General features: G+C 40.5%; 1 protein-coding gene across 10 annotated transcripts in view; it reads left to right on the plus strand.

Annotated features, from left to right (window-relative positions):
• ANKS1B (ankyrin repeat and sterile alpha motif domain containing 1B) overlaps nucleotides 1-23,752 on the plus strand; it is a 985,090-nt gene that overhangs the window by 553,634 nt on the left and 407,704 nt on the right. For 8 of the 10 annotated variants that reach the window (XM_019641719.1, XM_019641710.1, XM_019641706.1 and 5 more), the window contains one exon: nucleotides 7,701-7,807. In XM_019641719.1, the coding sequence (XP_019497264.1) occupies nucleotides 7,701-7,807 (107 nt within the window). Of the gene's footprint in view, nucleotides 1-7,193; nucleotides 7,808-23,752 lie in introns of those variants that run through there. The other 2 variants (XM_019641713.1, XM_019641714.1) reach the window with 2 other exon arrangements.

The raw sequence follows: 23,752 nt of genomic DNA on the forward strand, positions 1-23,752 counted from the left end.
GTTTATTATAAAATGAAAAGTGTTGACCATATGACCCAGCAATTGTACTTTTAGACATTTATCACAGAGTAATGGAAACTTATGTTCACACAAAAACCTGCATACTAATCATCATAATGACATTATTAATAATCGCTAGAAGCTAGATGCAACCCAGATGTCTTTCAGTAGGTGAATTATTAAGCAAACTGTGGTACATCCATATCATGGAATACTACTCCGCAATAAAAAGAAAGGAGCTATTGATACATGGGATAACTTGTATAGATTTCCAGGGAATTATGCTGGTCAAAAATCCTAAAGCTTACATACTAAATGATGCATATAACATTCTTGAAATGACAAAATGATAAAGATGAAGAACATTTTAGTAGTTGCTAGTGGGAGAGGGAGGGAGATGACCATGTCTATAAAAGAATAGCAGGAAGGATCCTTGTGATGGTACTACCTTTATCTTTTTTTTTTTTTAAAGATTTTTTTATTGGGGAATTGGGGGAAGGGGAACAGACAAGTTGCTGTCGTTTTGTTCTTCAGTCTAGTTGTGGAGGACGTTGCTTCACTGGCCCAAGTTGGCACCATCATTGCGCTCCTCCCAGGCAAGGCAAATCAGTTGCCGGCTTCTGGACTGCTGCTCACGGCGGCTGCTGGCCTCTCACACTGGCTGTTGGCTACACACGGTAGCCCATGGCAACCCACTGCAGCATGGGCTGCAGCCTACCCTGTCGCCGGCAACTCATGGCAGCCTAGCTCCAGGTTGAGCTGTTGTTCAGCATCTTAGAGGGCAGTGTCACTGGCCCTCATATGTGGAATCTGAACCGGGGTCCTCTGGCATCCCAAGCCAGCTCTTAACCATCGCGCCACTAGGCCGGCCCAGTACTACCTTTATCTTGACCATGGTAATGGTCACATGATCTACATGCGATAAAATTGCATGGAACTGAACACACACACACACACACACACACACACACACACACACACACTCACACTCACACAGTCACAAATGAACGCATGTAAAACTGGTGAAATCTGAATAAGATCAATGGATTTTATCAACGCCAATTGCCTGGTTGTGATATACTATAGGTGTACAAGATGTTACCAATCGAGAAAACTGGGTGAAATCTATACAGAGTTTCTCTCTTATTATGTCATATAATTGCATGTGAATCTAAAATTACCTCAAAATACAAAGTTTTTAAAAAGAAAAGGAAGGGGTGGTCCTAGAGATAACAGGCCAAAAAAATGAATGAAGTACAGCGCACTCACATTGTGGACTATTGTGCAGTTATTTAAAAAAATAAATTATAGTTTATCATTTACTTGGTAGAATTTCCATAAGGCTTTGTTGAATGAGAAAAGTAAGTCTCAGAAAAATGAGTGAATATGATTCTATTTTTATGAAACAATGTCCAAAAATACCTGCACATATGCATATCATATACATATGCATATATATTTGTATGTTCCTATATGTGTGTTTTTGAGAAAGAAAGAGATTTGGCAGTGGGTAATACATGAAAGAAACACACTGGTTTGTTAAAATGAATTACCTTGAGGAGGGAATGGATGACACAGATGGTATGGAGTGACTGGGGAAAGAAGTAACCAAAAAAATGAAAAAAGGAAAAAAATAGAGAGCACTAAAAGTACCAATATATTTAAACAATAACAGTGTATGCTTACATGCAATTATGTATGTGTGTTATGTTCTCATAAATTTAAGGAAAACGTAAGAGTTATTTTTATTTTATAATTTTATTATTATTCAATAATTATAAATTTATTGATAAATAATTTTTATATGATTAAATTCACCCATTTAAATTGTACAATTCAGTGGTTTTTTAGTGTATTCACAGAGTTGTACAACTATTGCCACAGTCAATTTTAAAACATTTTTATCATCCTAAAAAGAAGCCCTGTATTCATTAACAGTCACTCACCTTTTACCCCAAGCCCCTCTCCCTCGCCCTAGGCAACCAGTCATCTCCTTCATGTTCTTATAGATTTGCATATTCTGGACATTTCATATAAATGGAATCATATAATACATGGTATTTTGTGACTGGCTTCTGTCACTTACCATAATGTTTGCAAGGTTCATCCGTGTTGTAGCATCTGTCAGCACTTCATTTTTTCATATTGTCAGGCAATATCCCATTTTATGACTCTATCCCATGGTATTTATCCATCCAAGGGTACAGACTTGCCCATGTGCCCAGTCATCCTAGGACAACAGTGGTTATAGCAGCACTCTCTTTCTCTCTTTCCCTAATCTTTCTTTTAAACTCGATACCTCATGTGGTATCACTTCCAGATATTAGGCTCCACGAATTGCCAGTTGATCACTCTATTGTTTTTGACAGTTCCCGAAGGTATGAATTGTTCTAGAGTTGGTCCAGTTAAATTTGGGGAGGAATAGTTGTTGAGGTTAGCCTGTGAAGTTTGTTCCAATTCCAGGAGGGCACTTGTTTTTGTTTGTTTGTTTGTTTGTTTGTTTTTAATGTTAAATACAATGATGGTAAGATTTTTTTTGTTTTCTTTTTATTAGTTTCAGATGTACAAAACAATGCAATAGTTAGACACTTACACCCCTCACAAAGTGATAACCTCCCCCCAATCTACTACCCCTCTGACATCGTACATAGCTGTCCCAGTTCCACTGACTCCATTCCTTATGCTTTACTCCACATCCTGTGACTATATATATATTGAATACATGTTAAATTATAGCTGACATTCATTATTCTTCAGCTTCAGCTTCAGGTGTACACTGCAGTGGTCAGGCACCTACACAGTCCATGAAGTGGTCTCCCTAATAAGACAAGTGTCCATCTGACACCCTACACAATCTTTACAACATTGTTGATTCTATTCCCCAAACTGTCTTTCGTAGGGCACTTCTTAAACGTCTCTTTTCCTGGTTCTCTAACACCAGCTGGCCTGCCATTTAGCTTGTTGTCCCAATGCATCTACTGGTCTCCTTCTAATTGCTTATCACAAACATAGGCATTGTTTTTAATAACCCACTTAGGCTTGAACGTCCTCATGCTCAATTTCAAATAAAATCAGTTCCTTGGGATAGAGCTTTAGAGCTTTCTGTACCTAACGACTGACTCTCCCCTTTGGCAAATCTTTGAACCACTGTTCTGGGCACTGGGCAGAGATGGTAGCCTCTGGTCTTCTCACCTTCTCAGCTTGCTTTTCTGGGCAGGGAGCCTCAGCCCTACAGTTAAGCTGGGATGAGGGCAGTGAGGGCCGCACCATTCTCGGCCCGCCACCACCGTGACAGAGCCTCCACTTTACAACTGGGGGCTGGATGAATAAAGGAACCCATGCCATCACAGCCTCACTCACCAGGAATTTAACCTGTGCAGTTTGGAGTTAGAGGGGGTTAGAAATGTCGCTAGCCTGCCTCTTTTGATAAGATATCATACCCCATGGATGGGAGCTGAGGAGAGACAGGGCCTCATCCGCTTGGGCACACCCACTCAGAGTGGAGTCTCTTTCAAGGTGAACTGAGGAGCAAAGGGAGGGAGCAAACAAGTCATGGCGCCAGTGCCATAAATTCTCTCTGTTCTTACCAAGTTTTAGTATATTTTCTTGAATAAATATCTCTTCGTCCTCTATGTTCTTGAGACAATTTCCAGAGACTCTAGATGGTCGTTCTGTTTTGTTTTTGTACAGTTTTTAGCAGTTATGTTTGTTTGGCTTGGGGCAGGGTCCATGGAGCTCTTCACATCGCCATTCTGCAAGGTGGAACCCCCAGAAGGATTTTTTAAGACTGTGTCAGAGGAAACTACTGATTTCGTCACACACGCTGAGCTTCAATTCCCTTACCTATTAATGGGGAGAATAATCCACACCACACTGCGTAGGACAGAGTAGCCCTGAATAACTCTTCGTTGCTTCTTTCCCCCTCTTATCTCACTTTTGGGACTTAGGGAAGTTCTAGTTGAATGAAGGTGCCTGCCCAATAATGCGTTGTTACGCTTTAAGGATTTTAAAACTCCGTAAGTATTTCAAGTAAATTGAAAATGTATTTAAGCACTCTTAAAAATGATCTTCATACCTGGACCACGGTCTTTGAGAGGTTTGGTTCATGAGAAAATGCTTTAACAAAAACCACAGCATGACTCAAGGCCTCTTTCTTCTTCTTCCTTCTCCCTCACCAACTCCCACTACCCCACTCTCTCCTAATTTGCTTCCCTCCTGTATTATAACCTTCCACCAACATATGAGAATTACTGAGTAGAAATTGAATGATTGAATAGTTAAAAAAAATCAGATCAGTCAGTCTATGTCAAGATTTGTAAAGCAGTTAGAAATTAGTATTCTTTCTGAGCCATGTTTTCATATAGCAGTCTGGACCTTGACATAATCACACATAGATAGATAGATAGATAGATAGATAGATAGATAGATAGATAGATAGATAGATAGATAGAAAGATAGATAGATAGATATTAAGAAATGAAAATTTTGTGACAGTCGTTTCCAATGTCTCTCTCTCTCTCTCTCTCTCTCTCTCTCTCTCTCTCTCTCTCTCTCTCTCTCTCTCTCTTTCTTTTTCTTTCTTTCAACAAAGATGATTTGAAGCCTAAGATGTGTGTGACATTCTTCTATGTACTTGGGTCCTGGTATGCATCTTAAGAGATGAGATGGGGTTTTTAGGAGCTGACCAATCAGCATATGTCTTACCAAGCCAAAACATTATTATGGTGTTTGTTCAAGCTTTGTGTAGCTTATCTACCTACTAATTAAAAATGATCAGGAAGAACATTATGTCTGTGACCCTAGGAGAAGCTATAATTGATACTTGCCTTTGCTCCATCTCATTACCACCTTTAGAGCTGGTCAAAGACAGATAGTATTATGTTTTGAACTTCTTATACAGGGGATGTTGAACAACCAGAATCTCTTAAATTTGATGTCTGGAAAAAAAATGGATTTCTAATTTCTAAAGTGCTATAACCTTTTTGACTTTCTGATGGGATTTAGAACCAATTAGGGATATATTATCATCAAATAAAAGAGAGGATGAAGATGATAAACAAAAATCCATACCTGAAAATTTTATTTTGAAACCCAACTATCTTCTTTGATAAAGAATTCAGGTACTTGGGATAGATAGAAAAACAAAAAAACAAATTTTTAAGTCAAAATTAGGAGGATTTTACATAGTTTGGAATGTGAAATGAAAATTAGATTATGTGGTATAGTAGGTTCATACTGACTTCTTACTATGTGTAATATTAGCAAGACATATTCCTATGTTCAAGATATAAGTCTCATAAACAAATAACTGTAATGTTAGACAGAAAATATTTGTTATACTAGAGACTCTAAAGCTGCCACTTAAGACAGATGAGGAAGAGATTTAGTCCTGGTAAGTGGAATTAGAAAAGGTTTCATAAAGGAGTGTCATGTGATCCAAAGTTGATGAAGGGGCAGAAACGCGAGGACATAACAAAACCAGCCACAGTGTGTTACAAGTTGCCTTAGAGACCAGCCAGCAATGCCCCTTGACTGGAGCACTGGGAAAGGGAAGTGAAGATAGATGACTGGTAATAGATCACGAAGACCCCAACATGTTATCAAAGGAATTGGGAGTTTATGTTGGAGCTACCTGAAAACCATGGAAGGGTTTTGGAAAAGGGAATAATAAAATGGTATCTTAGAGAACTTATTCTGACACCCTCATATAGCATAGATTTAAAAAATATCTGAGTTGAGAAGACGAATAGAGAAGCCATTGTTGGATTATGCCGGGTGGTCCTGAGCTAAGAGAGCAGAATACAGTGGACGGAAGTGCCACAAACAGAAATAAAATCAAGGAAATAGATGCCAGAGACACTATGGTGAGGGGTGACTGGAACTCAGGAATGGAGGTCAGCAGCGAAAGAGGGAGTGCCAGATGTTTTCAAGTTTAGTGTCTGTATGTCAGGAAGGTTGACAGTGTTCTTCTTAAACCGAGAGAAGAAACAGAGAAAGATAAGGTTTGGGGAATGAAGAAAAACGATGTTTCATTTATTCAAGAAATATGTATTGAGCACTTACTATGTGCCAGGCACTGTTCTGAGGGGATGAGCGTTATCTTTAATTATTAAAGCACTTTAATGTGGGAAAGGGACCATTCCCAATCTGTGTGACTCCAACGGCAGAGCTGGAGCCAGTGAGTAGGAGTCAAGTAGGAAGCAAGATATCTTTATAACAAGTGGAGGCTTCTCGATAAGTAGTAAGAATTCTGTTACAGGCAGTATTCAAGCATAAATTACATGATATTCTTCCAGGAACACCGTGACAGGGATTCCTGTGGTAAAACGGAAATTAGATGAACCTTGCTGCAAGTTCTTTCCTGAACTTAAGTAAGAGTCTGTTCTTTCTGATGAGATCTAGTCCTATGGGTTCTATTATTCATCTCTTATTTCTCTCAATTATTAAATAAATTACTCAGCCTCTCTGCCATTCAGGAAAACTCACACATTTGCATCTGTGTGAAACACTTCGTGAATTGTTTCTAGTTAGGGCTCTTCTTCTTTATTAAAAAAATTCTACCCAGCAATGTTACCTTTACAGCTAATTTACAGGGAACCCTGGTAGATGAGGTTATACACATCGGAGGAGAGAAGTATTTCTTGTGCCTAATAATATTTTTGTTTGGAAGAAGCCCCGCAAACATGAAATGAATTATCTTGACTTCGAGACTGTGATGCAGCTTGTGTTATCTTGCAGTAATTCAAAAAGAAATAAAAATCTCCGAGAGGTTCATGTTGACGTGGCACGGTAAAGAAGGAGAACGATTGTTCTCCAAACACTGTAAAGCTTTAAATCAGAAACATTGATCTATGCTGCACTGAATGAAGTAGAAAGGAAAGAAAAAGGAAGAAAAGAAAAGGAAAAAGGGAACCTGTAGTGAGTTCTGCTAGAAGCTATAGTTAAAGCTTTGCATTTCCTGGTGTCTTTTGAAACGTAAAATTCCACAACAAATAGCCCGGTAACGTATAACCAGTATGAAGATTCAATTCAGATTGAAGCACTTTGGTTTGCTTTGGAATCTTGCTATTTTCTGCATTTGTTTTGACTGCTCTCATCATTCAAGATTGACGCTTGGATGGGTGTGTAGGAGGGAGCAGCAGCAGCAGCAGGCTTACAGCTTGCAGACAAAAAAAAAATCTGCCTTATCTGATGGCTATTATTGAAAATGCGAGGTGTAGCCTGGGCTGGGTAATGAAGGGGAGCCAGCGAGGGGGAGCACGGAGCCGGGAGCTGCATACTGATGAGTGTAGGAGTACTTGATAAAAAGACTTCTGGCTGCTGGCCGTGCCTGGCTCATTGTGGAGTACTCCAACAATCACATAGAACGCAGCCTAGCCTGAGCTGACAGCTTGATATGCCTTCTTCTGCTGCCTGGTTTTGGTGGCTGTATGATGTCCTGGTCGGTAGTAAAGATTAATATGTAAGAAAATGTGGAGCTAGGATCAAGTCATACTCCACAGCCTGCCTGGCAAACTATGTTTTACTTCTGACTTTGCTCTCTCGCTGGGAACGTTCATCTGTCAAGCTGGCGGGCTCCTTTGATAGCAACTTTCCCCGGAGCATGATGTGGCAATGCCACCTCTCAGCCCAGGACTACCGCTATTACCCCGTGGATGGCTACTCCTTGCTTAAACGCTTCCCTCTTCATCCTCTTTCAGGACCCAGATGCCCTGTCCAAACAGTGGGACAATGGTTGGAAAGCATTGGGCTACCTCAGTACGAGAACCACCTGATGGCTAACGGATTTGACAATGTGCAGTTTATGGTAAGACGCTCTCTGTGTCACAGAGCTGCCTTTTGTCTGTCTTTGCTTCTTATGTGTCTTCCGTGGGCTGAGAGGCAGCCTGATGTGCACGAAAGCCGGTCAGTTTTATATGTGTAACTGCATCAGGAAATCGGATGCCCTTAGGAATGAACTTGCTGTGTACATGTACCCACTCGCTGGAAAATGAGATCCAGCGGCGTCCGTGTCCACATGTATTATGTGAATGAGCCGGTGAGAGCACGATTTCTAGGCAGTGAAAGGAGATGAACGTTTACAGCCTCCCTGTCATTCTCTGTGTGATTTTTATAAATTTGTAATCTCCGAATACCCCGTGTGATTATGGCACTCTCCGGTTAATTCTAGATTCCTAAAACATGTTATTTCGCTCGAACAGCAGCAGGTAGTGATTAATTAGACAATCTGGTGTGTTTACCGTGTGAAGATCATTTTTTTTTTTCCTGATGATTGTTCAATAAGCGGTTTAGATTGTTTGGACAGCCTTTAGTTCGTTAGCAAACTGCTTCAGAGGATCAGTTAGGAAGAGCGTTCACTTACACAGGCTGACTGGAGAGCATCGAAGTATGGTTTATTACTTTAGGCAGAAAACCAACGCTTCCAGCAGTTCACTGTCACTATTTAGAAAGAGGCTGAGGGACTAGGTACATTCATGTACTTCTGAGTACTGGTCTGCGAGCAAACTTCTCACTGTGGTGACCATAGGTGAGGCAGGGGAGTGGTGAGCTGTGCAGACCCAGAAGAGAGCTTTCGAACCATTTACATACCTCCCCCAGTGGTATGTTTCTCTTGTTAAGCGACGTCACAGTTCTTATTAACATGCCTTGTTTTGAAGGTTCCATCACACGTATTACTGAACCTTAAATTTAGAGAGTGTTCCATAACATGGGCAGGTAGCACACACATGGCTTGTAGAAATAATTAATAGCTATTTCTAAGTACCAGACATGCTGGGGCTGACACCTGAAGCTTTCTAATACCAGAACTGATAACAAAACACTGAGAGCTAGTCATGTCTTCTTATCTCCATTTGAGATTATTTTTCTCCAAGCTTGACTGGACTATTGTAAATTTGAAAATTACTCAAATTGTTGAATGTCTGCTTCTTCTTCAAAAATGTGTATGCCCCATGAGCCTTTTTTTTTTAGAAAAGCCAAATAAATGTATTAAGACATATGAGCTCTAAGTAATTGTGCACATAGAACTCTTCATAAACCTATTTTGTTTATAATGAGATATGCAACTACTGTTATTTTTCTTGTGTTTAAGAATACCATCACTGATTAGACAGACAAGATATTGTGGGTATTGAAATAGGGGAAAAGTGAAATGTCTTCCATTGCTAGGAAAGTCTTAGGACACTGAGCAGATTTAGGACAGATTTAGGATGCTAAACATATGATACCAAGAATTAGAAGAACTATCAAACAGAATGAATCTTTGTGTTATTATTTATGTTTACTGTGCATTTGGATAAGTATTTTTTCTCCCTATCTCTACGTGAGATAAGACTCTCATTTCTCATTCCCACTCCTCAAATCCTTGTCTAAATTTATTCTGGTCCCATGAGAAGTTAGGTAGGTTTTGGGATTCTCTCGACAATTTGGCTGCTTTGAAAGATTTTAATTCAGCATAATTTTCCTCTGAATGTTAATCACTTTTGAGCAAATATAATCCCTTTTTGAAAGCCTAGAACTGAAAGGTTAATCAAACAGGTTTCAAATAAGCATTTCGAGATCGTAAAAAGAAAACATTCCTGAATGAAATATGTATAAGCATTCAAAAATGTATCTGGGAGGTAAAAATCTTGTACTTATGTGACAAAACCAAGGTGTGATCTTCTCCATAGATTATTGTCTATTTTCAATTCCAAGTATTGTATATAGTTTCCCAGAAATTAAGAAAACATAGTTAATTCAAATGAGTCAAATACTTTTTTCATAAGACAGAATCAATTTTTAAAACTTTGAATTTTCATGTAGAGGAATTAATTATGAAAATGAAGCAAATCATAAAATGGTGTCATCAGTTATTGCTTTCTATACTGCTATACTCCATTTATTTGTTACTAGTATCATAAAAAGCAATTTCTATCTTTATAAAAATTATTTATTGATCTCCATAATCTAATTTATTTCATTATGAACTCAGTTAAAACACACTAATATGATCAGCCCACTTTAAGAAACAGATTTCATTAATGTGGTGAAAAATCAGTTAGACCTGCTTAGTCTCCACTGGGTATCATATTCTAGCTTTTGTTTCTCTTGAAGCATATTCTGACCTGCATTTATTCACCCTGTTGCCTAAGCAACAAGCACCACACTCCTGTTAATTATGATGTAGTACAGGTCTTATTAGCTTTTTAGAACAAGACAGTAGAAACATCAAAAGGATATAATTATTGTTAGTTGAAACATCATAGTAGTACATGCACACATAGATATACTTTATTTAGAAAACACCCTCAAGAGTTAATTTTTCATTTAATCAGCATCCGTTAAAGAATGGAAGTTTTAAAGGGTCCATATAAGTAACTCTCAAAGTATTTATTGAAATCTTTAACAAATTTTGTTTGCTAACTCTGTTTGAAATATTTTCACACATAAACACAATATATGATGGTTTTATCCACATTGCTGTGATTAACTCTAATAAAGATTTCTTACATCAATTCCTAGACATGGTTAGAAAAGAAGAACCTACCCCCCCCCTTTATTTTTAAATATCTATAAATTGTTGCTTCTCCTTTGGTCTCTTAATAGTCATCCTTGATTTTATTGATGTGTGAATTTTTTTTCAATATCTGAAAGTTAAAATTCTACTTTTTTTCTTTATGTATCTGGTCCTGGTTTGTAGAATAGTGGTGCACACAGTTTTGACCCTTCTATAGCCTTAAATATAGAAAATAAATGGAAATTGGTACAATCAACAAATAGCTACAAAAGTTCATCAGGTCTCCTAAGACTTTGGGAAAATCAGATCTATATTGTAATCCTAAGCCCCTTCAACACAGAACCCTTTGAAGACTTACCCAGGCCCCACTCTACCTGTCCACCCCCTCTGAAGTCAGCCGTCAGCTCCCTCCTAGTTAGGCATGTCTGTCTACCTGCCACTCACTGGCCTCTGGGAATGCTGCGGTCCTCTGACATCCCACCTGTTTTCCCCAAGTTTGCAACCTATAGAATGTGTCTTAAGTTTCAAAGTTCCTTTTTTTGCACCAAGGAGTTTAGGGGTGCAGGTTATTACACACGATGCATATGCTTCTTGATTTTCTTATACGTGTTTGGACCATCATCTCTTTTTTCCAAGTCTGATGACTGCTTCCTAAATTTGAAGTCTCCAACTACCTAGTCCTGTCTTGATGAATGCTCATTTGTACTCTTACCCGTCGTCCTTTCCTGGCAGCGATTTCCTTTCCTTTCCCCTGTCTTTGATCCTCAAAGGTCTAATTCAATTCCTGCCTTGTTTATGTAGCTTTCCCTCAGCAGCCTCTCTTTTCTCTGAACTCATGCAATGCTTGTATTTGGTCTGAAAAATTACACTTGGCATGTCATTATTCACTCTCTAGAATGAAGAGTTAAGTTTACACTTGTATATCTTGTCTCCCTAACTAGACTGGAAGCTCCTCAAGTCCAAATTCTGTGTGTTCCATTTCCTTGCCTTTCTCACAATTCCTAATGTAATGCTGTGTACATAGAAATCACCCATCAACACTGGAAGCACAGCAGGTTGTTGGAGATGGACCTCCAGCCTCATTTTTAACGTGGAAGCCCTGTTTTGCCAGGGGGAACAAGGAGCTCTAGTACCCTTCATTCATTCATGCCACAAATACTCCTTAAACATTTTCTGTGTGATAGGGACAGTGTTAATTACTAGGGCCGTAACAGTGAACAATGCGTGATCCTTGGCCTCAAGCACCAGCCTTGCCCTCAGACCTATCATATTATCTGCATGAACATTATACACACGTTCCTCCATGTGCTCACACACACACTGTATCACGGGGATCTTGTCTCCTCCTCCTTCTGTGTAACGACTATCCTTTAACATATTACTTACCAGCAATTGTTTTTCCAGCATCCAATTACAGTAGGCAGTGGAAGAGATAAAATCTATCACAGCGTGGAATAAAAGAAGATAACATCAAAACAATGGCAGTGTTATGGTAGATTTGTACTCCAAAGACTGAGTTAAGAAGTTTATGTGACTTGGAGGACTGACTCCTAGTCGCCTCACTAGGATAACTAGCTGACAGTAATATTTGTAAACTTATCAAAAGGGGGAAAGAATGAAATTATACCAGCTTATTTTTTTTTTAGCATCTGTGTGTTTCTAGCAATTGCCATCTCAGTTGACTAGGAATGTTTTGAACATTTTTAAAATGTTCAAAATGCAGCCTTTACAGAGTAAGAAATAAAAATAATACCAGGGGCCTATGTGAATTGGCGCTTTTGTACGCTTGGGTGGATAGCGTTCATACAGGACTTTCTGAAGGTCAAAGTGAGTAGTGCCTATTAGATACTGAAGTGGGGCCACAGAGCTCTTGGAAGCCATTCATTTGAACAAAAGATTCAAATCGGATGGATCTTACAAGTATTTAACTGCAACTTTCCCCCATTTTTGTGGTGCATTTTAAATGCTAGTGGATTGACTTCTTTCTCTTTTTCATAACTTTTCTGTAATAACAGCACCATTTGCAATTGACATGATAAAAAAGAGTTTTTAAGTACCTTAGCAGCATGTCCTGATCCAAGTAAGAAGTTAAACTTGTGAAGCAGAAAAATAAATTGTTCCTACAGGCCAGGAGTAATAACCCCCATGATGATTTCTTGTTTCAAATATTGTATAAGAAAATTTTTAAAAATTATTGAGATTTAAAGGTACAAATGAAAAATACCTTCCACATTTCCTACACCTTCCTGTTTCTGAAACAAGCCAGGCTCTGTGTTGAGTGGGTGGCTTTCTATTGAAAGTACAGCTATAATTTTCCAAATTCATTTAGGCCCGTAGTTACACACCCACTTTAGAAAAAAAAGACATCTTTTTTTTTTTTTTTTCAATTACAGGCATTTAAAATCTGTTGGTATCCAAAAGTCAGAGCCAGGAGGGACTCATTCTTTATCTGGACAACAGCTTAATTACAAATATAATAGGCAAAAGCCTCGAGTGGTGTGAGAGAGAACTAAAGTAAGACTTCTCATTTCCACTGTCTTGCTTCTCTATGATCCGGTTTACTCATCTGTAAAATCAGTCTAATGAGGATCTGGCAGAAATGTTCTTTGGGCTTGTTATTTAATATTTTGAGCTCTTTAAAGATGCAGGGTACAATCATAGTGCTGGCAGAGCCATTAATTCTTCTTGTAGATCTCATTAGCCTTGGAAGGACACTGATTGCTCATGCAGTAGAAAGTCAGACATGAGGGCAAGTTCAGGGCTGACCATCTTTGAAACATGGCTCCTGGAGACAGCATTAGCCACAGCGCTAATCTGGTGATACTAAGGAGGGCCTTTTCTTCCACCTGGAAGTTACTCTGATTCCATTGCAAGCATTACATTTTCTAATAATGCAGTAACTACAACTCTCATTACTAACGTGCTCACATGAATTGTCCTTTAATTTAGTCATGAGGCATATTTGCATAATTGGATCTCCACTCTTGCCTCCAATGGCCAGGTATTGGGAATGAGGACTTTACTTCATGAATCAGAAAATTTGTTAAAACAGCTGACTTACAGACTCGTTGGAAGAAATTCAGCCACAATCATATTTCTTTGCTTCTTTTTTAAAAGGACAGAGCTCTGAACCAAGTGTTCAATGGCAGTGCCTTTCATTGTCTTCACTTCTAGTCGCCTCCGTGACCCCTATAATCCTACCTGCTTCAAGCTCTTCTGCTGCAATTCTTCTCTTCTAAGTCAGCTGTGATGTGCTTCTTGCCAAATCCCGCCCCTCCTCTTTCCCCCCTCACTTCATTTCTCTTTTCCCTCTTTAGAATGTCTGGCTTTTACTACCTACTCCTTATCAAAATGGACTCTCTTATCGATATTTGTTTGGGTTCTGTGACACTATCCCGCCCTTTCCTATCATTTCTATTCTCCCATTCCTCCTCCTGCCTCTAAATGTGGGTGGTGCTCTGCCTGTCCATCTGTCAGAGAGATCATTGGTTCTCATAGACCCTCAGCTGTCTCCACTCTTCACCCGGCTTTCAGGGCTGTCCAGTTACTCAGTAAACATTCCCATATACCTGCATGCACGCATTTAGCACAGCTCTGGCATAGAATAAATGCCCAACAAATGTTAAGTATTACTACAGCCAGAGTGATCTTTCTACAGCATGCGTTTGCTTTAGCACTATCCTGCTTAAAATACTTCCATGATTCTCAGTTACCTATGGGAGAGTACATTTCCAAAATCCTTAACATGGCTTTCATATTCAGGATCCCTTATAGCCTGCTTGGGCCCAACCTGTTTTCCAGCCTCATCTGTTACCATTTCCTCTCTGTGCAGTTCTGGAGAATTCTATATTTTTCTTTCCTTGCCTGGCCATGGCACATGCTGCTCTCTCTGCTGAGAATGGCATTTCTTCTCCTCTTAACTCCTTTTTATCCTTTAGGTTTTAGCCTAGTCATCACTTCTGTTAGCTGTCACTTCTTCCCTGACCCTGCAAGTACTTCCCTTCTGTAGCTCCCTTTCTTACCACTTATCTCATCACGTGACCTGTGTACTTGTCCACCTACCCCCACTCCCTGTGCCACACACACACACTAGAGTAGGGGTCCGCAAGCTTGTTCAGCAAAGGGCCAGAAGGTAAATATTTTAGGCTTGGAAAGCTACACGGTCGCTGTTGCAGCTATTCACCTCTGCTGTTGTAGCATGAAAGCTGCCATAGACAATACGTAAATGATGGACATAGCTGTGTTCCAATAGCACTTTATTTACAAAACCAGGCAGACTTGGTTAATGGGCCGTCATTTGCTGCCCTTGCAAACAGGCAGATTTGTAACTCCTTGAGAATTTGAAATACGCTCTGATCCTCTGTATCTTTAGGTAGAACCCAAGGCTTACACATGTAGACACAGTAAACGTTTGGTGAAAGGAGGAAAGAAGGAAGCAAGGAAGGCTGAAGGAAAGGAAGAAAAGAAAGAGGAAAGGATAAAAGAAGTGAGGACCTCAGGCAGGCGGCTGCAGAGAGGCTCCTGAGGCCTGTTTAGCTTGAAGACAGCCCAGACAATAGCAGAGGATATTTAGGCTTCAAGATCCAGCCTTCGGGAGTCTGAGAAGAGCTACAGAGGGTGATTCGCTCGAGCCAACCAGACTAGAGTGTATTTTCAGCAAGGGAACTACACAGGCAGAGGAACTAGGAAAACACAGCTGCAGAGGAAGCCTGTCATTCCCTCTGTTTGGAATTCCTTTCTCTTCCCCTTCACTTCATTGTGCAGTATTGTTCATGACTCAGACTCAGCATCACTTCCTCCAGGAAGTGTCCCCTTACACCCCCCTGTCCTCTGGGTGGCATAACTGCCCTGTTCTGTGCTCCCCTGGCCCCCTGCTGGTCCTTATTATATTGCATTGTGTTACGTGTTCAGATGTCTGCCTCCCACCCTAGAAATGGAGCTCCTTAACGGCACAGATCAGGTCTTATTTATCTTTGGATTCCTAAATGGTAACACAGTACCTGGCATGTAGCAGCGTCTTAATATTAATTGGATGGAATTTTTAAGTTTTATTCAGTTTCATTTAAATTATCTCATGTAATTCTCACCATATCCTTGTCAGTATTGGTATCCCCATATTTATAAATGAAGAGACTGAGACTCAACAAATCAGAACAATTGCCCAGCACCACCTGGATTTCAAAGCCAAATCAAACAAGGTCTTAAAAGTCCTTGCTCAATTTGGTAAGATCACATTATTTCATCATTCCACCCTTCATTCATTCAGCAAATGTTTATATAGCCCCTGTTAGATAGCAGACGCTGAACAGGACACTGGCCCAGCCCTCGAAGCACCCCCAGTTTGTCATACTTCTGGTGCTGCACTCGTTCTTAGCCTAGGTGACTCTTACTTCAAAATCCCAGCTCAGGGGTTCCTTCTGGGGAGGCTTTAATGAATTCTTTGAGATTGCTCAACTGTCCTTCACTGGCCTCCCATGGCTCCCTGTATGTCCTCTATTGGAGCAGGCTGGGCATACAGGGCTGAATTATCTGCTTCTTTACCTAACTCCGTCCCCTGGGAGAAAGAACAGTGTAAAGTTCAGTGTTATTGTCTCAGTCATTATCACATCATAGGCCCTTGTATAGTTTGCTAGGGCTGCCATAACAAGGTACCACAAACTGGGTGGCTTAAGTAACAGAAATTTATTGTCTCACAGTTCTAGAGGCAATAGAAGTCCAAGTTCAAGGTATTGACAAGATTGGTTCCTAAGGGACTGAAGGGAGGATCTATATTAGTTCTCTCTCCTTGGCTTGGAGATGGCTGTCTTCTCCCGTGTTTTCACATCACCTTCTCTTTGTGTGTGTGTGTGTGTGTGTGTGTGTGTGTGTGTTGTATCCAAATTTCCTCTTCTCATAAAGACACCAGTCATATTGGATTAGGGCTCACACTAATGACATCATTTTAAACTTGTTTCCTTCTGTAAAGACCTTATCTCCAAAGAAGGTTACATTCTGGGGAAGTAGGGGTTAGAATTTTAGCATATAAATTTAGGGGAAATACAGGTCAGCCCATAGCAGTCATCAATAAATGTGTGTGTATGTGGATCCTTCGTTTATCATTCCTCACGTTGCCAAGCACAGTCCATAATGGTCACACAATAAATACTTGATTAACTGAATTAAACTCAATCTACTTGAAGTTACATGAGATTTAAAATGTTTAAAGACTCTGATGTTACTCTTTCATCATTGATAAAGCAATCTTCCTGATAACTCATAGCTGTGCATGTGTGGTTCATCGCATACAAGGCCACACTGCTAGTTAACATGAGAACCAGCAAGGCTAGAACTAAGAACTGCCTATCTCTCTAGCCCTATGCTATTTCCATGTTACTTTGCAGCTCGGCTGGTCCCTAAATAAATCACATTTACAGGACATATTAATTTGTTTGCCGTCCTTATAGTTGATAACTATCTGTTAGAAGAGCCCTAAGGGAATAGATGATTAGATAAGTAGTGTTTTATAGGAAAGAAATAAAATATAACCAATTTAATAATATAACTACTGTTGATCAGAACTTGTTTTATACTTTTCTACATTTATTTACCTCTCCCACGGAAGTTACAAAGTATGTAGTGTTATTCCAGTTTTACAAATGACAAAACTTAGAGACTAAATATCTGGCCCAAAGCACTCAACTTTCAAACCCAGGACAATCTGAGTCCAAAGGGAGACAATATTTTGTTGAATATGTTGCTGGGGCAACATTAGGTAGGTAAGCTGAAAAGGTTATGGGTTCTGGGCAAACAAAAGTAGCATCGGCGTTTCTTGTGCTTGGAGGAATGATGACTCATGGGTCCCTGGAGGAGAGGTGAGAGAGAAGAAGACCTTGCCTCGTGCGGAGATTGGGCCGTCCAGTTTCAGGAAACTCCCCGTGAAACATGGGCTGTGAAAACACAGATGCACTTTCAGGTCCAGCCTGCCCTCAAATCATGAGAACTCCTGAGTGGGAGTCATTCCATCCATATAGGAGCTACTGCGTCAAAAAGGAGCAGTGTTCGTGGAAGACATGATTTGCCCTTCAGTGTAATCCTTTCTAAGGCGTAATGAGTTTTCATTATGAATGACTGCCAGTTGTTACCCAGAAGAAAACTCGGGCTAGAGAGCCATAGAAATAGTACCTTACAAGTCATTGTGAGCGTGTCCCTGACTTCAGCGTCTAGTCTGTGGGGACCGGGCACATCACAGACACTGGGAACTCCCCATTCATTTAAGAGCACATGATCTAAAAGAGTATTGAGAAACAAGAGCCCTTATAGCTCTACTTATAAATTACAGAGGTCTATTAGGAGGAGAGAAAAATACAATGAATAAGTAATATAGGTGAATATCAGGTCATTGATTTCTGCCCCTTGAGTCCACAGAATTAAATTTCAGTTTGTTAAACTCTTACCTTCTGTCAGACTGAGCAAAGATGATTAGGATTCGTGTCTGAAGCATTGTGGAACATCTTGGGCTTAGAAGCCAGTGTCTGATTAGGTGGCTGGCCGGAAGAACTAGGTTTGTCCTTCCAGGATTTTGAAGGAGATCTTAGAATAAGAAGTCTAGAATGTAAAGCATCTCAAGTTTATTTGACAGGAGTTATATTATGCATTCTTTTATCAGAAAGGAGTAATGGTGTAAGGAAGGAACTGAGTATTTGTATTCATCAGGGCCATATAATTATATAGCCCATCCAGCTGTCTGCCAGCTCAGAACAAGTGAACGGAAACATACAGGCTGGCCAACATCTACCCCAGAAATCCCTGACTTTTTCAAAAGGAAGCAAGCACAAGGTCATTCATACCAATTTAATCTGCTGAGGTTAATTAATAACAATGAGGTTATTTTGGGATTGGGTGCTGGATGAGGGGTATGTTATACAGTAAAAAAATATATATAAGTTTTTTCCTGGTTAGTAATTATGAGGTAGTTGAAATAAGAATACCATATTAAATTCTTATTGTACTTTATGATCTTTAAAACTCTTACACATATATTATCTCAGTTAATTCGGGACACAAAATAAATAAGTCCTATTTTCAGTTGTAGCATAAGTGGTGTGACATTAGGTAAGCCTTCTTCTGTGCAATCTCTCAACAAGCTCAGATATAACCTGATTCTTTTTTTTTTTTTTTTTTCAAATCCCTCCCTCAATCCTGTGTCTGCTCTAGATGCTACCTGCTTACTCTGCTTGCCTTCACAACCGGGCTTCTCACAAGAAACGTCTACACTTGCTGGCTTGCCCTTCCACTCAGTACAATCAGGCCTCAATACAGTTAGCCTCTGTCAGCAGCACCATTTCAAATGTGATTAATGAACTTGTAATTCCCAAGTACTTTGTACTCTTTCCAGTCCTTATCTATTCCATCTTTCTGTGGTCTGTGTTTCGATTGACCACAACCCTTGGCTTCTCGGTCCTTGCACCTCCTGCTCCAGTAGCCCTCCCTCTTCTGGCTTCTTTGTAGACCTCCCTGCCTCTGTCTGTGCCCTAGGATTTAGCCCTTTCCCTCTTCTCTTCTTACGCCATATATTCACCTTAGGTTGACTCACACTCAACAAAGGCAAAAATTTTCTACTTCTTGTATTGTGCTGACCCCTCAAACTCAAAGTGTCTAACAGTGGAAAGATCTTTCCCCCAAAGCTTGTTTCATGAAAAAGCGATCAGTAGGGTACAATGATGATGAGAGATCAAGTGAGATGAGCCTAGAGTGAGTGGTAGCCACCGGATTTGGCAACAAAGAGGCCATTGGAGAACTTGCCACCAGCACATTCAGTGAGAGGAGTAAGAGGCAGAGGCCATATTGCATTGAATGGAAGACGTCTACTCTACAGTACACAACTCTCGAAAGTTGTGTTGCTGAGAATGGGGACACAGAAATAAGCAAATACCTAAAGGGCGATATGGAGGTTAAAGGGGGGGATTTCTTAAACAGGAGAGATTGGAGTCATGTTTGGCTACTAAAAGGAATGATCGGGTAGAAAGGGAGATATTGGAGAAGAAAGAGGAATTGACTGAATGAATAAGGGTGAGAGAGTTTGGGATCCAGAGACAAGCGGAGGAATTGTCTTTGATGGAGACGTTCTTATGGTAATAGGAAGGAAGACAGAGAAGATGATTACCTTATGATTTGGATATAGGGTGATGAGACTATGGAGGTATATTTCCTCTAATGGTTTCTATTTTCTAGCGAATTATGAGACAAGGGTGTAGGAGATTTGAAGCTATAGAAGACATTAAAGAGACATTTCAGAAAGTGGGAAACAATTTCCCAGGGAAAAGGGAGGAGAATTACAGGGCCATGTTGAGGGCTTATTTGAGGTTTGTAATCATTATGCTCAATAGGAATTGGAAAGATGACTGTAGCCTAAAGCATAGGATGGCTTTCATGGTCTGACTCCTTCACCTATTTGGGCTAGTCCCTTCGCCTCCATGAGCATTAGTTTCCCATGTACAAATAGAAGATAATAACACCTGGTTCACAAGGTTGTGGTGAGAATTAGATTAAGGCTAGCTGTGTGCTTTCAGTAAGCGATGAATCATGGCGGTGACAAGAGTGCTTGTACCATTTAGCTGGCAAGCCACTTTGGAATTACTGACAGCGCAATGATACACAGAAATTGCTACAAGGCTTCATTGCTCCCGCCCTCATGATACACTGGATACAAGGAAAACGCTTACGTGAATTATGTTAAGAACACCGAAATACCCCTAACCCTCCTATCTCAGTGACCTTATACCCAATAACTGTAAATAATGTTGGAAAGCTCTGTCACCTTAATTCTCTCTAGCTCCCCACAGCCCCTGACTGATCGCCTCCAGGTCCACTCGAAGAATGGAGCGAGCGGTTCAGGGTCAGTGGCCATGCAGTGGTGCAAGCTGTTGGCAGAGTGCTGTGGGGACGTCCAAGGCACTAGGCTGCATTTAGTGCTTTCCCTAAGAAACATAAGCAAGGGCGCCCACCTGCTCACAGCAATCAAGTGTCCCCTTAACTATGGTTGATCACGTTATGATAATTTTATGAGACTATTTGAGAACCCAAGAGTAGTAGTTTTATCCTCAAGTATAATAGCCTAAACTTGCATCAAGGCTCTAAAGTGTATTAACTTATACATTCACGGATATTTAAAAAAAACATAGACTGTAAAGACTATAGCATTTTAAGATATAAATCTACGTGTTTCAAATCTGCATCTTTTATTCTTTAACATGTGTTGACAATCTCAAGTAGGAAGCCGATAGGTATTTGTGAAGGGGCTCTCAGGAAAATCTTTTTGAATGGATTTCGAGGAGCTTGGTCCATTCCTTCCTAAGGAAACACCTGTTGAGTACCTACTGTACTTTCCAAATGATGCTCATGGCAGAGACTACAGAGTGGCATAATACAGGCTACTGTTAAAGATCCTGCAGCCTGCTAAGGGAGTTAAGACTAGCACACCTAACAGCTAACTAGCAATACACATTCAAATAGCAATGACCACAGTGGAAGGGTTTGCACAGCATAGAATCTACCTATAGGATAAATAAGTGTCAGAAGCTCTGAATTTTTAGAAGTCCTGAGAAGGAAGAGATGTTTGTGAGCTGGATGGACCAGGGAAGGCTGCCTGGAGGAAGTGGGCTTGGGTAGGCTTTGTGTGAACAGTGAAGAAGGGGGCCAATGCTATAAGATTGAATGGAATCCTGAACAAAGGTGCTGAGATTGCAAAATGCATGCAGTGTTTGCAAAGCAAAAGAGATACTGACCTGGCAGCAGTCCTAGCAATCATGTAATGACACTGTGAATGAAAGTGTGACAGGCCTGTGAAATCAGGGTTCAGACACTACTCATGCACCATATGGAAAGAAAGCTTAAGGACCCATTGCTGTCCCCACGTCGGCTCACCTAGATGGCAGCACACATGACACCCAGACAGCAAGGGAGGATGGGCACGGAAACATCTGACCGACTGGCCTTCCATTTCCAGATAATCCTGAAGAAAACAAAGTTACTAGAGTTACGTTAGGTGTTACTCCCAAGAAGCCCAACTTTCTGAGGGCAACAGCACATCTGTTTTCAATAGTTCCTTATCATCTGAAATATTCTCCTGTTGTCCAAAACTACATTTATTCGCCAATTAGAGCCTTTGCTTCTTCCAATATATCCACTGCTCTCAGTTACTAAAATCTAAAGAAATCAACCTCATTTTCACCTTGGAACCATGACCACTGCTGAAACACCTATCAACCATCTCTAAAACAGCTTGTATGAAATGTTCCAAGAATTCAAATGAAGAAATTTGTTTTAGCTGCCATTTGCATGTGCCAGACTTTGTGCTATGCGCTTAAATACAAACATTGATCATAATGGTGATGGTGATGATGATGATGATAAACACTTATATAGTGTTTCTATTCCAGGTACTGTTCTAACTGTTTTACATATATTAACTATTTTAATTATTTTGGAATTAATAATATACTCAGTCCCTCCTGTCATGAAGCTTACAATCTACTAGAGAAACAAACATGAAAACAGTCAAATTCCTTCAGCACTATAACTGATCAGAACTGTGATTCTGGGCTAGCAGAGTGGCGCATTGGTTAAGAGCTGGCTTGGGATGCCAGCTCTGACCAGCAGAGCCCAGTTCAGATCCCACATGAAGGCCAGTGACACTGCCCTCTACAGCTAAGATGGTGAACAACAGCTCAACCTGGAGCTGGGCTGCTGTGAGTTGCCGCCAGTGACGGCATAGGCTGCAGCCTATGTGGCTGGAAGCCAGTGTGAGTGGCCGGCAGCTGGTGAGAGCTGCCAAAAGCTGCCGTGAGTGGCCGTCCAGAGGCCGGCGACCAATCTGTCTCACCCGGGAAGAGCGCAATGATAATACCAACATGGGCCAGTGAAGCGACATCCTCCACAACTAGACTGAAGAACAAAAGGACAGCAATTTGTCTGTTCCCCTTCCCCGATTCTCCAGCGCTGTTCCCATCCCTCAATTCCCCAATAAAATCTTTAATAATAAAAAAAAAGAACTATGATTCGATGTAGAGTGGAGGCTTTCAAAACTAGTGACTCAAGCAAGGTTCCATAAGAGAGGTCAGGTTTACACTAACTCTTGATAGACTGGGAAAATTCACAGCCTAACAAAGGCTGAGCGACAGAGCAGCCTTTCAGGCAAGTAAAATAGCATGTAAGTAGCATAAAGAGATATCCAGTAGTTTGGGTCCTGTTGGAGGGCAGGGGGCAAAAACAAAAAGAGGCAATACATAAAACTAGACAGGTCATAATGAGCCAGATTAGAGAAAGTTCATTTTTATTCCAATCCAAGTTGGATCTCTGGGGCCCTTTCTCTGTACCTGAGATTGATATGTTTATTAATTTGTCTTTGGATGTGTGTGAAGCTCTGCTGTCCTTCCTCCTCTGCACCCTTAGCCCCTTTTAGTTCGAAGTACCTTGAAGGAAGATCATTGCAGGGTCGTCTCTTCCCTTGTCCCCCCTACAGACCTTCCCAGTGAGCACTCAGTGTCAGCCGACTGGCTATTCATCAGCCTATGGTTGTAGGTGATTATCTGCTGCCTGGCAACGCTGATTCTGGAGATGGTCATTGCATCGGCATCAGTGATGATTTCCGGTATCAAGAGATGCCATTAGAGAGCATTTTATTTATTTATTATTTATTTTTTGAGAGCATTTTATTGATAGTAGTACAGAAGACCCTTCTCAGGCCAGGGAAAACAGTGCACTTTAAATAGCTGTAATTAGAGCTTCCCATTTTATTAGCAGTCTTCAGATTCAGTCTAGATGCTAAAAATTAAGGCTCCTCTGCTTCCTATTACCCCACAACCAAGACGACGACAGCAGTAAGTAGGGTTCCTCCCCTGTGTTCAGAGCGCACTCTTGGAAATGAGAAACAGCAAGAAGCTTGGCGAATGGAGGAGTGGACGCCCATCGCTGGTTAATTATTTCACTTATTAACTCACCCTCTTCAAGAAGGCAGTTTACAACAGACACAAGGACATTTTAAACAACTGCCAGGGAATTTGAACAGTAGGACTGACAGAGAGGAACACACTTTTTAAAAAGTTTTAAAGTAATACATATATATATATTTTTTAAGATTTTTATTGGGGAATTGGGGGGATGGGAACAGTGCTGGGGAATTGGGGGAAGGGGAACAGACAAGTTGCTGTTGTTGTTCTTCTGTCTAGTTGTGGAGGACATTGCTTCACTGGCCCAAGTTGGCACCATCATTGCGCT

The sequence above is a fragment of the Hipposideros armiger genome, unplaced genomic scaffold, assembly GCF_001890085.2.
Source record: "Hipposideros armiger isolate ML-2016 unplaced genomic scaffold, ASM189008v1 scaffold_63, whole genome shotgun sequence".
NCBI classification, from domain to species: Eukaryota; Metazoa; Chordata; class Mammalia; order Chiroptera; family Hipposideridae; genus Hipposideros; species Hipposideros armiger.